The 12,216-nt window shown below is 38.8% G+C and overlaps 1 protein-coding gene across 1 annotated transcript in view; it reads left to right on the forward strand.

Moving 5' to 3' along the window:
* The window catches only part of lrp1bb (low density lipoprotein receptor-related protein 1Bb), a 234,865-nt gene that overhangs the window by 92,819 nt on the left and 129,830 nt on the right, over positions 1-12,216 (forward strand). Inside the window, exons 4-7 of the mRNA XM_027291061.1 lie at positions 6,480-6,599; positions 7,216-7,344; positions 9,414-9,671; positions 10,372-10,534. Coding sequence (XP_027146862.1) covers positions 6,480-6,599; positions 7,216-7,344; positions 9,414-9,671; positions 10,372-10,534 — 670 coding nt within the window. The remainder of the gene's footprint in view (positions 1-6,479; positions 6,600-7,215; positions 7,345-9,413; positions 9,672-10,371; positions 10,535-12,216) is intronic.

The raw sequence follows: 12,216 nt of genomic DNA on the forward strand, positions 1-12,216 counted from the left end.
AGTAATCTAATTTTAAATTATGTGTCAGATTTTGCTTTGCTGTGAGAGGAGTTGAAATTCCAGCTCTTGTTATCCTGGTAACACTGGTTGGGATTGACTGCCAGGCCCCACTACACACTATATAAATATCAGCAGACACTGGCAATCAATATTTCATGCATCTTACTTTGTTGTTCCACAATCTGGTAAGATATTGTCACTCATATCATTACTCTCCCTAATATGAGGAAACGATCTTGTGTCATCAAATCCTATTACAGCGGATTTTCTTCCTCAGGAGTGGTTAGAATTAAAATTTCATTGTTCGCTGGAAGATTTCGACACCCACACCCATGATGTTTCTTCCAATATTTAACGGCATGTCAGAAGCCTGGCAGTGTACCAGTCCTCAAATCCTTAAACAAATTGTGCTTTGAGGGATTAACAACATTTACTGTCACATTTGAGCCCTAGTCTGAGCTACAGGATTACAGTTTTTGAAAAGCTACATGTACATGCCCATGCATCTCTCAATTTCTTGGGAATATTATACCTTCTAGACCATCTGAACAGCTCCATGTCACATCAAAGCCGACACTCTTAAGCTTCTCAGATAACTTTCTAAAGCCTTGTCAATAAATGGTGTCACTACAATCATTGCAAATCTTACACAAATCATATTTCCCCGCACACACTTCTGGAAACTCTTGAATGTTTGAACCTCAGGGAATACATGACCTATTTTCATAGTTCTTGAATCAATCTTGTCATTCCTGCCACCCAGAGGATACCAACCACAGCTACAGACCTACAGAATGGGTTAAGCCTCTAATTTATGGGTGAAAAATCCACTCATTAAAGGTCCTTGAGCCGGCCATGGGTGTACCTTCTGTGTTGGGTTTGCATCTTAATTTGGTCCCACATTAATTACAGGCCTTGACTGCAAACAGAGTTCCGAGAAGGCCATGGCCATCCCTAAAGGGAAGCCATAATTAGGCCAGATGGGGCAATCTGACTGTTAGCCTTGGGTTAGCTTTTTCTCACCCATGGTGAGGCTTCTTGTTTGTATTGGCAGAGGGACAGTGCCACACTCACCATTCATTCTCTACCATCTGTGGGGCTGAATGTGGACCGTCTCAGAAACTTCTTCTCAAGTGGTCTGCTTGATAGATGTATGACTTTTTGTTTGAGTGATGCTGTGGCGTAAACATCATTTAATTAATTTTAACAGTTTTCAAAGACACGAATAAGACTAAATCTTAAAAGTTGAACTAACATTTGAATTATACTCACTTTTGTAGAAGCTAATAAACACTTTGATGATGATTCAACTACTGTGCACTTTCTTTCATTTCTAACATTTTTGGATGCATTTGTCAAAACATCTGAGATTTAGGCCTCTGGGTAGGCGTCCCCCATGGCAACTGTTGACTGACATTTGAGAGCCAGCATTGCTAGGAGACATGCTGTCAACTTCTGTGGTTCACATAATAGCCCCGATACAAGATGTGTTTTACCCTTTTTTTCAACAAAGCCCCGTTGGTTAATCAATCAAACACAACATTCAACATTTAGGAGAACTCATTTTCTGGTGAAATATTCCACAATGAACTACTTTAGTCAAAAATAATTGAAGACTTAGACTTAAAGACTTAAAGATTTTAGATTTTTTCTTTTTGCTTCATTGAATTCAACACAAGTAAACAATATACTGAATTTAATTTTGATTTTAGTTTTATTTTATGGCTATATATAGACTGATATGTGCTCTAAATTGGCTGATGAAAATGGGGAGGGCCCATTTTGAGAACTAGATCTCATGGTTTGTGCTAATTTAAGCTTGCCGTTTAATCTGCCAGAGATGTCTCGATGTTGCAAATTCCCAAATCACTAATAGAATTTAAGCAAATCATAATTTTCCTCAGAATCATATAACAAAGCAGCCGAACCTCCTCTGAGCTTCAAATATCTCAACCCACCATTTTTTTTTTTTTTACTAGACATAATGTGAAAACAGATGGAATTAATTCTGTGCAATTGCTAGAGTCATTCTGTTGATACATCTGATTAGAGCAAATTAGACTGCAGTATACTGTAAATTAGATTGGGCTTGCTGTTGTGAATGCTTCTGTGTTTCAGACTAAGTAACACTTAACATTATATTCCAGTAATTTCAACATTTTATAAATCTAAGTAGTTGTGTATATTGTGAAATGTCATTGGATGGCTAGTCTCACACTGTTAACCATTTTATATCTGTTTGTTCAGTTTGTTCAGCAATTCATGAATATTTCTGTGTGTACTGTTCTGTAATGCCATCACTTTTTTAAGCCATAGTCATTATACTTTTCTTCCAGCAGACAATTAGATAGGCAAGTATGCTGAATCTGACATAATCTTTTTCGTTAAATTCATAATTTGAGTAGTCTTTTTTTTTTATCAATGCATCTTTCATCACTGCTGCATTGTCATTTTATTTGTAGCAGACTGCATATAAGAAATATGTTCATTTAATATACATTAAGAGTATAGACCACTTTTCAAAGTAAAAAGCTAAATTCTGTCACATACAGTATATTAACAGACCGTAGTCTAGTATCAAGGCCACTACATGTACTTCACTATTAGTGTGTGTTCTCAGAGGTAGCAATGCTTAGCTTTAGATATGTGAAAAAAATTAGGCAGATATACAATGCCTGCAGCACTCTGTGTTTGCCAAGAGGAAAGCTGATCATCTGGCGTCTTTGAGCAGATATAAGGATTAGCTTTGAATATCTTCAGCCCGGCATGTAGTTATTTTGCATATTGCACACAACAGGGAAGCATGCTGGCTACAATACCGCGTGATGAATAGTAATGCACAGGTCGCATGGGTCTACACACAAGCTTGAGAACGAGTAAACAGAAATGGCTGGAAGATTATTTTAGAAATGACCTATTACTTCAGTATTTCAGTATACATTATCTCAATATTATTTATTCATGTATAAATGTGGAAAGGTTTGCAGAGGTTTATACATACAGTTTACACTATTGGTATCCAAACTAAAGCAGTAGCTGGAGCAGCTTTTGATTTACACGAATATTCAAACATAAATATAGAATTCTTTTAAGTTAGCAGAGAGGCTACGATTTCAGAAGATTTTTTGGTACATGGATCTTTGTAGCTTCGTAGCTCTAGCCTTTGCCATCACAATTGTCATTGTTTAGTCATGTTATTGTAGATGTTTATGTTTGCCAGGAGTGCTGCTCTCTAGTCAACCCAAATATGTGCTGCACAATATCATACCATAAACCCTCCAGTGTGGCCCCTGTGACATTTAGCTCACACTGAAGGGACCAGTGTGTAGGATTTAGTGACATCTAGGGGTATAGTTGCTAATTGTAACCTCCTCACTGCTGGTGACCTTGAAATGTGTGGGGAAAAAAAGAGTAGGGCCTTATCTAGAACCAATAGAAATAACTCCTTTAGAAAGATGTTAATTCAACATGGCAAACTCCATGAAAGACCCCAAGTTTCTATAGATATACAAAGCTCAATATTATATCCAATTTCTGTAAAAAAAAATAAATCAGTTTAATCAGTTTAGAGTGAATATTTTAGATGGATATAGTGGCCTGTGAACGATTTTTTTTATAGCCTTGGCTTTTCTGTTTATGTTCCCCTCAATTGGTAACCTATCAATAGCAAGGCTGTCCACATGTTTCCACGCACCACATTGGCCTAATCAAAGCTATTTTACTATTTTAGATTAAAATCAGCATAGTCCAGGTTAACAGCCATCTGACACTGTCATACGCGTACATCAGTCTCATCTCTGAGAGAGATCACAGAGCTTCTTGCCTATCCTTGGCTCAAAACATCATTTATCCAAAGCTATCCTCCATCTATCTATCCTACATACATAATGTAACATAACATCTTTTTATTGGTCAATAAGATTCTAAATGGTCTTCTTTGGACAGTGACATTATAGTATGTAGTTTTGAGGCTGACTCATGTTATGTGAAAGGATTACCTTTCTAGCTGCAGTTGTCAGTTTGGCCTTCATAACATGATCAGCAAGTACCTCTTATCATTTGCTGCACGATGCAGAGTAGCTCTCTTCTTGTAGGTGAATGAATGGAATTTATACAACAAGTAGGTCCGACCGAGCAATCTGATTGGTCAAGTCCACTTGAAGTCAACCTTAATAAAGTAATACATCTAAATTTACAATTTTTAGCTTTCTCTAATAAATATTCTGTATGTTACGAAGCTGTTAGACTGCCTCGTTAACACAGGTGTGTACCTTGTTAATACAGTTGTGTACCTCGTTTGTGTGCAGCGTCAGAGATGTCAGAAATCAAACAGTTTAGTGTGCGCAGAGAAAATATTTTTAAAGATAGACTAAATATGGACTGAAGATGAATATTCCGTTAGATAGAAACATGTTGTTCATTTTGATTACATCGATCTTTGGTTTTGACGTTTTGACTTTTGGACTTTACAACACAAAGTGGAGTTACTGGACATGTTTGGATCATCCTCCATCAGCTGTGCCAGTGAGTCACTGATACGGCGTTAGCTTCAAAATAAATGTGAAGTTAAGAGGCCAATCTGTCCATGGAAAAATATATTTTTCAGCAGATATCTTAGTCACTACAAGACTGAACTAGCTGCATCACTGTGGTGTCACTAATGACGTTAAAGCACACCCTCTCGTGTATTATTTCTTAAATAGAATTGCCACAAAATGATTAATGTCAACAAAATAACCTTACATACAGAAACACAATGCCATGCCTGCAATGCTTCCAGACCATCTTTAAAGTTTATTGAGCCTGGAGCTCTTTGCTCCTCCAGAATCATTTCACCACTATGAGCCAGTGAGCAATATTAAGCAGGCTCTCTTTGGTCATGGAGGTCCAAAGGCTACAGGGCATTTACCATTTAATACTTCAGTGTTTGCTTGTTCTCTATTACCTTTAAAAATAAATGAAAATTCAGTCATTTTCAACTAAACCCCCTGTCAGTCAAAACTCCTCTGAGGGCTATATGAAAACCAAATACCCAGAAAGTGCACACCATCCACATCAGTCTTCTCTGAAGTTGTGAAAGGTAACAGGGTCATCGCTTTACAGAATATTTTAATACCAATAGCAGTATTTTCTACACACTTAAGTGGACTTTTTAAGCAAACTAAAGCCAACTGGACTCCCCTCAAATGGCCAAAGAGCATAGCACCAGCTGGTGGCTCAGCAAGTAGAGTGGGTTATCCACTAATCAGATGATCGACAGTTCGATCCCTGGCTCCTCCAGTCTGCATGTTGAAGTGTCCTTGGGCAAGTTACTGAACCCCAAATTGCTCCCGAAGCTGACATATTGGTCTCCAACAAGCGCTCACTGAGATTTATACATTGCTCTCCAAACAATACAACTACACCATTCATCTCAATGTGTCAGTGAGTTATAGTGGCAAAGTTAGATACTGTAATGGACTTCTAATATTTCAGTGCTTGTTAAAAAGTCTCTAAACTACTGACATCACATAATTCCAGCTCTTAAAAATCTAAACCGAAGACTGTGATTTCATTCTGAAAGTAATGATAACCAAAGCTTTGACTGTCTTTTAGTTCTCACTCTGCTTGAGAATGTAAATACACCCTGTCAAGAAATGATTTGGTCCACAGCTGCAGTATTTCATAATGTCATGAAATGGTTAGCAAAGGAATTATGAAGGATGATCAATGCAAGCCTTTGTCTTTTGGGCAGTGAGTTGACATTAATTAATGTTTAGGAGTTACATATCAATCTCTGCGCAATTAAAGCTTTGTTTTGAGGGTTATATTTTCAATTGTGCCATTTATTCTGCTGGTACATTCATCATGCCATAATTAGCTGTTCTTTGTTCCCTTCTGTATAAAGATTAGTGCTGTAGAGACCATCATCACCAATCACAACGTTCAGAAAATACATGGGAAATGACAATGTTGGCACTTCCTGGGGGCTGCTTCTAGTCAATCAGAGCGTCAGTGATGACTTTCACAATAGGCTGGTGATAAGTTTTAATCATCCTCATCAGAAGTCTTAGATTGCTGGGTCACAAATTGAATTGAATTTATGAAACTTACAGTTTAAACTTTAAAGAAAAATAATTGCTTTTTACTCTCCCAGTGCCTCTGTCCTGTGATATTTAACAATTTTGTAAAATTCTTTCACATATTTTTTTCCCTGCTGTAGTGACCCTCTAGTTAACAAAAGGTAAAAACTTTTTTCTTAAAATAGTTTCAAATATATCCATTCCATTTTCATTTTCATGAGGTGATTCATAGAACCTCTTGTCTAAACTTGCGACAGTCAAATGACAAGGGAGTAGTTGTGGCTGAAAGGGCCACAACAAAACGAAAATCAAGAAAAGTCATTTCCCAAATCAAAAAGTAATTTCCCATTCCACCTAGCTTTTCATACCCTTTCCTTCAATTCTCACTTTTTCCTCTCTTTCTCATTCCCCCTGCAGAGCTCCTGTCAGCCTGCCACGAGCTCCGCTGCCGCTACGGCTGCGTCATGACGAGAAACGGCACCTTCTGTTTCTGTGCTGACGGCTTTGAGGTCGGTGAGGACGGGACCAGCTGCAGAGGTAGGATTCAGCTGTGATGGTGGGGGCTTTCTGCCATGGAGCCCCATTCCCTCTTTGCCCTCGGCCAGACTTCCTTCAGATGAATAAGCAGGAGGTCCTGTGTATATGAGAACCATCTGTCTGCAGGCAGGGCCTCATGTACTGTGCAATACATCCCCAACACACATCCATACACACACACACACACACACACACACACATAATATACTGTATACAGAATTTCACTTACTCTCCCTTTTTACGCTTATCATATGTGCCACGGGCCTGGTTTCTGACAGCCAGTAGGAAGACAGGATTTTGCTGTCAAAGGTGCCTCTAGTGTCTTACTTGGACTCTGCACATGTCTTATACCAACACGATTGCATAAAATTGCATAATTATGCTGGAGGAAAGGGTTTAACAAAGAAGCACTGTTTCCTGAATTTGATCCTGTTTGGGGAAGACAGGAGGAAGAGCAGTTTATAGGGTACTGCAGCTCCAAAAAAGGCTCATTGGTTATAAAAGTAATTATGCCTGAGGTGCCAGAGTGAGGCCACATTAAGTATACTTTATGTATTTGGGTCATGTTTGAGCACACCTAATTTGTTACAAATGACTCTTTTCCTTTTTCCATAAGATCATGATGAATGTGCCATGTATGGCGCATGCAGCCAAACCTGCACGAACACCTACGGGTCATACAGATGCAGCTGCACAGAAGGATACATCCTGCAGCCTGACAGGATATCTTGCAAAGCCAACCAAGGTGAGCGGCACACTTGCATTAGGAAACAACATAATCTGCATAGTATGTATGTTTCCTTTCTAATAATAAACAGGACGGTGTTGTTCAACCAGGGTTGAACTGAAATTCTAGCTATCATCGCCTATGTGCTTACCAGCTTTGGTAAGGCAAGATTAATGTGGTTTAGCCGTGACCACATCTATCACCCACATGGGAATGGGTAGATGTGGTCAGGCCAGGATAATGATAAAATTAATGGGCATGAGGTTTTAAGTGGGAGCAGTCTGGAGTATTTTGTGCAGAGACAATGCCCAGCGTCACCCTGATTTATGTTAATGCCTGATGTTGGTAACAAATCTGCCCTGATGAGTAAAACAGCCTACTTAGAAATAAAACAAGTAAAATAAGTATTGCGTTTTGGTGGTCCACCTTGCACAAGTAAACAAGCTTAACCTTGTGTGGTATATTTTTATGTCGTTCATTGAACCATAAAGTGAAGCAGATTTTTTTCAGGGTGTTGTCACTATGGCATATATGGGTTGAAAATAGCTGGAGGCCCTAACACACCTAGCTGGGGAGAACACCACTGTTGCAGCTTTTAATCAATGTGACTGGTGTCCTACCAGGAATAAACTGAATATGATTACCCATAAACTTAACTGAACCCAATGCTCACATGCATTAATATTAATTTAGCAGAGAGCGATAGTGGTACAGGGATAACGATGGGGTTACCATTAGTTGTAAAAGCTCATGAATATAAATTTCAGATAGAGCTCTCTGAGACCAGAAGATGAGGAGCAACAGGGAATGAAAAACATATTAAGATGTTGAGTGTAACTTAAAACGCTGCGGCACAGATGTTCTTTTTGGAGTTTTAATCTTGATTTAATCTTTTCTCGTTTGGCTCACATTAAAGTGAAAGGTATAATGTTTTTTATTACTAACACAGATCTGACTCAACAACACCCTGATGGTTTTTATGTCTGTTTAATAGTGCACTTCAGCCACCCATGCCAAGATATGAAATGCCATTTTTCTATTCTGTTACAGTATACATATCTGTTTTGTGTTCTGTTTGGTTTATTGATGATGTCCTCTATTTTTGCATTAATTTATTGAAGTCAAGAGATGAACATTCAGCCTGAAAAAAAAAAAAAAGCAACCCTGTGTTGTAGAATGATAAATAAACAAACCATGGCCCTTAAAGTGCACTGTGTCAGTTTGCATGCCTAGTTAGCCGGTCAGCTGCCACACAGTATATAAATGTACCTGCAAATGTCATGTTGGTCCATTCACTGTAGATGCAGAGCTCAGACTGCCAGTTGCTGTCGAAAACAGTCTCTCCAGGGGAAGGAAAAAGGGTATTTCTGACATTATTTTTGACTGCAAAAGGGATGAAATGGTGTCATTTCACTATTTACTATAGTTTCTTCTAGAAAGAACCAGCTTATCAGTACAGCTACATGAGCTTACATTCCCCATGCTTGATTAAGAGTCAGTGCAGGCCACTATCAGAGAGCCTGTCCAAAATCCCATCTACCCCCTAGTGTGGGAGAAAAATGTCTGAGTACTAAAAGTTGATTCAGAAGGGAAGGAGTTGTGTGACCAGACAATCTGATTTATTGCCTATATTAGGAGAATAGCCCTTGACTTAAACTTGTGTGGAAGATCAGGGATAAATAAGGGTCTTTTTAGGGGGTGAACCTGATGTCAGAGAGTGTGCACGGTCAATTAAGCCCATAAAGCAGCTTACTTCAGTCTTACCACCATGGACTTCTTTCTTTCTTTCTTTCTTTCCTTCTTTCTTTCTTTCTTTCTTTCTTTCTTTCTTTCTTTCTTTCTTTCTTTCTTTCTTTCTTTTCTTTCTTTCTTTCTTTCTTAAATTCATGTTTTAACTATTATTGTGAAGGGTTCTTTCTCATGATTGCTGCTTTTTCTGCTTTCTTTACAATTACTAAATGTTTTCCTTATATTACCTTCTTGAATGCAATGTTTTCATTTGAAGCCAGTTGGTCTCTCGACGTTCTCTTGAACACAAAACACCAAACACAAAATAATACCAACCATATTTCCCCCTTTCTCTCAAGATCCTGGTGACAGCCGTCCAATGCTTCTAATCGGTGGTCCAGATCGTATTGTCATCACCCATCTAAATGGAACAGGCCTCCAGCCCCTGAGGTCTTTGAGTGTAAATGGAACACTGGCATTGGATTTCCAGCACAACCAGGAAAGTGTGTGCTGGGTTCTGTCTGCAGAGTCCTCTGGACATCTCAGCTGTGCTGAAACGAGGAATCTGCGTGGATTCACACGGGAACAGGAAATAAGAACACAACAAAGTTTGCAACGTATGTTTCCAGCTGTTCAAAGTTTTACTGTCTTACAGTACCTACACCCTTACCTTCTTTACTTTTGTGATAAGTGTTAGTGTTTATCGTCTCTCAAATCGTGAACATTCTCACCTACAAAACTAGCAGTGCATCTTGTCAGCTTTGATATCACCCAGTGCTCTCTCACACACAAGCTCACCTATCTTCTTCTCTCTCCGTTTTTCTCTATCTCACTCTTTGCCGTGAGCTTCTATCCCTCCATTATGTGTGAGGTTGAAGGCAGGTTAGCCTCAGCGGTTTTGGCCGCTCACCTTTCCCCTACAGCTGTCCCTCAAGCCTGCAGGCTACACCAGCTTCATTGCTTCAAAAGTGCTCCTTTATTCCTTTTACTTGATCTGATGCTGTTGATGTTTTCACTGGCTATTTGTCATTTTATAAGTCAACGCCTAAACCGTTGCTGTAACTGCATCAACTACACTTTATAACTGATGCATGAAAATATATAGGACACCTGCATCAGAGGTGTCGCATTGTACTGTCTACTAAGTTGTCCTATGTGTAGGGGGTTCAGTATTGCTGGAGCTGTACTAGACTTAAAGTTCAGATATGACTGCCTCTGCTACTCCTTTTTGGTAGTCATGGAAAGTGTTGAAAAAAAGTATATTTTATATTTTTTTCTTTAAATGTTTTACATTGAACCCCCTGTTTGCCATTGCAGATGTGGAGCACATGGCCATCGACTGGCTGACGGGCAATTTCTATTTTGTTGACCGCGTCACAGACAAGATATTTGTCTGTAACCACGTCGGGGACACGTGTGTTACTATCCTGCAACTAGACCTGCTGAATCCTAAAGGAATAGCTCTGGATCCTCTCATGGGGTAAGTTTTCTGCAGCCTATATAATACACCAACTCTGAAAGTGCTGCAAGGCTCATTTATCATCATGCATCTTTTGTTAAAGGAAAAAAAAAAAATCACAGAAGAAGAGAAAAAGAAATTTACTACGTATAACAATTGACTTGTCTGGTAGAATGTGAGCAAGTTACAATGAAGGGATTTAAATGATTCCCTGTCCTTCAGCTCTTTTTTTTTTCTTTGAGCTGTGTAATTTGGTGGATAGTGATGCTTCAGACAGCTTCTACTGTTGAGACATTCATTTGTATTCACTGATTTCACTCCACATCCCTCAGTAGAAAATGCCCCTGCAGGACTTTCCATTACAGGATTTTTTTCTCTGTAGACATCACAAAAAAAAAAAAAAGAAAAAAAAAGAAAAGCTGAGCAACTGCAGAGTAAAAAAAAATCCCTCAGTGAAAACTGAAACATTTACAGCATGTGGTTGACAGTCACATGGATCACAATTTTGGAGGACTTATGTAGGTTTCTTAGCGGGTTCCTATGTCAAAAAAAGTGCAGCTGCTGTTTCAGAATATTAAACAGTTACAACCAGTAGCTCTTATTTTGAGCAGGCAAGAGACTGGGAGCGCCATTGTATTATGAGGACACAAGAACAGGCACCCAGCCTGGAGACCAAGCATGTTTTTAATGAAAACTTGATACACTAATAATAATAATAATAATAATAATAATAATACTGCACCTTTTCTTTTTAATACTGTGTAGCTCATTGTATAGCACAGTAATGACCCCCTTCTAACATCAATAACAATGCAACCCACTGTGCACCAGTCATGTTACAACGTTCTGACCAGCCCCCAAGAAGCCAGGACAATGTAAACTTTAAATCTTAGCGTATAATTAATGTGATCATTGAAGCCAAACCACATTGTTCTTTGTGGATTTCCAGTGTACTTTATTCAACAGCTTGGGTTTACCACTATAAGCCATGGGGTCTAATCAAAATAATTAGCTGCTGGTTTCTAAATGACATGAACAGTTTTGATTTAGTTGGCAGTGTATGTTGGCCGGGTCAGCCATTGGAAAGCACTGACTTATCGTAAATAAAAGTATACCTATACCTCAGTTTCTACTAAAGTTGGCTCACCCTAACTCACCTCAGATAAGTATGGCTGTTTTTCTGTGATTTTCTTATAATTGCACAAGAATCAGACATACACTCATACACACACATGAGTGCCCATTCTATAGAAAGATGATAGGATGGATATAGAGTCTGCAGGCCCACGAGAGAGCTGGTCACGCAGGCTGCTGGCTAGATTGACTAAAAAAGACAGACGTTTTCCAAGGCTTCCTTCTGCCTCTAATTGGTGAGATATAGCTACAGCTTTTTCTGAAGAAGAGTGCCTGAGAGAGGTCTGTCAGCCTGGAGCAATGGAGTGAAAACAAAAGGAATCAGGGAGGTGTTAGATAGCAACACAGTGTGAGCAACAGTGTTTATGGAATATGCTCTGATTTCGCACTCCGTTTTTAGCGTTATTTGGTTCTCGCTCTGTCTTCCTGCCTTTCTTATTATTAGATATGTCATTTTAACTTTTATGTTTGATTGAAGTTATGGTTTGTTTATCAGCTAAACAAAATCAGCAATACAAAATCAAAGCTACCTGTGAGTCCCTTTTAGTTATATATATATAAATCCCTTA

The sequence above is a fragment of the Larimichthys crocea genome, chromosome XVIII, assembly GCF_000972845.2.
Source record: "Larimichthys crocea isolate SSNF chromosome XVIII, L_crocea_2.0, whole genome shotgun sequence".
NCBI classification, from domain to species: Eukaryota; Metazoa; Chordata; class Actinopteri; family Sciaenidae; genus Larimichthys; species Larimichthys crocea.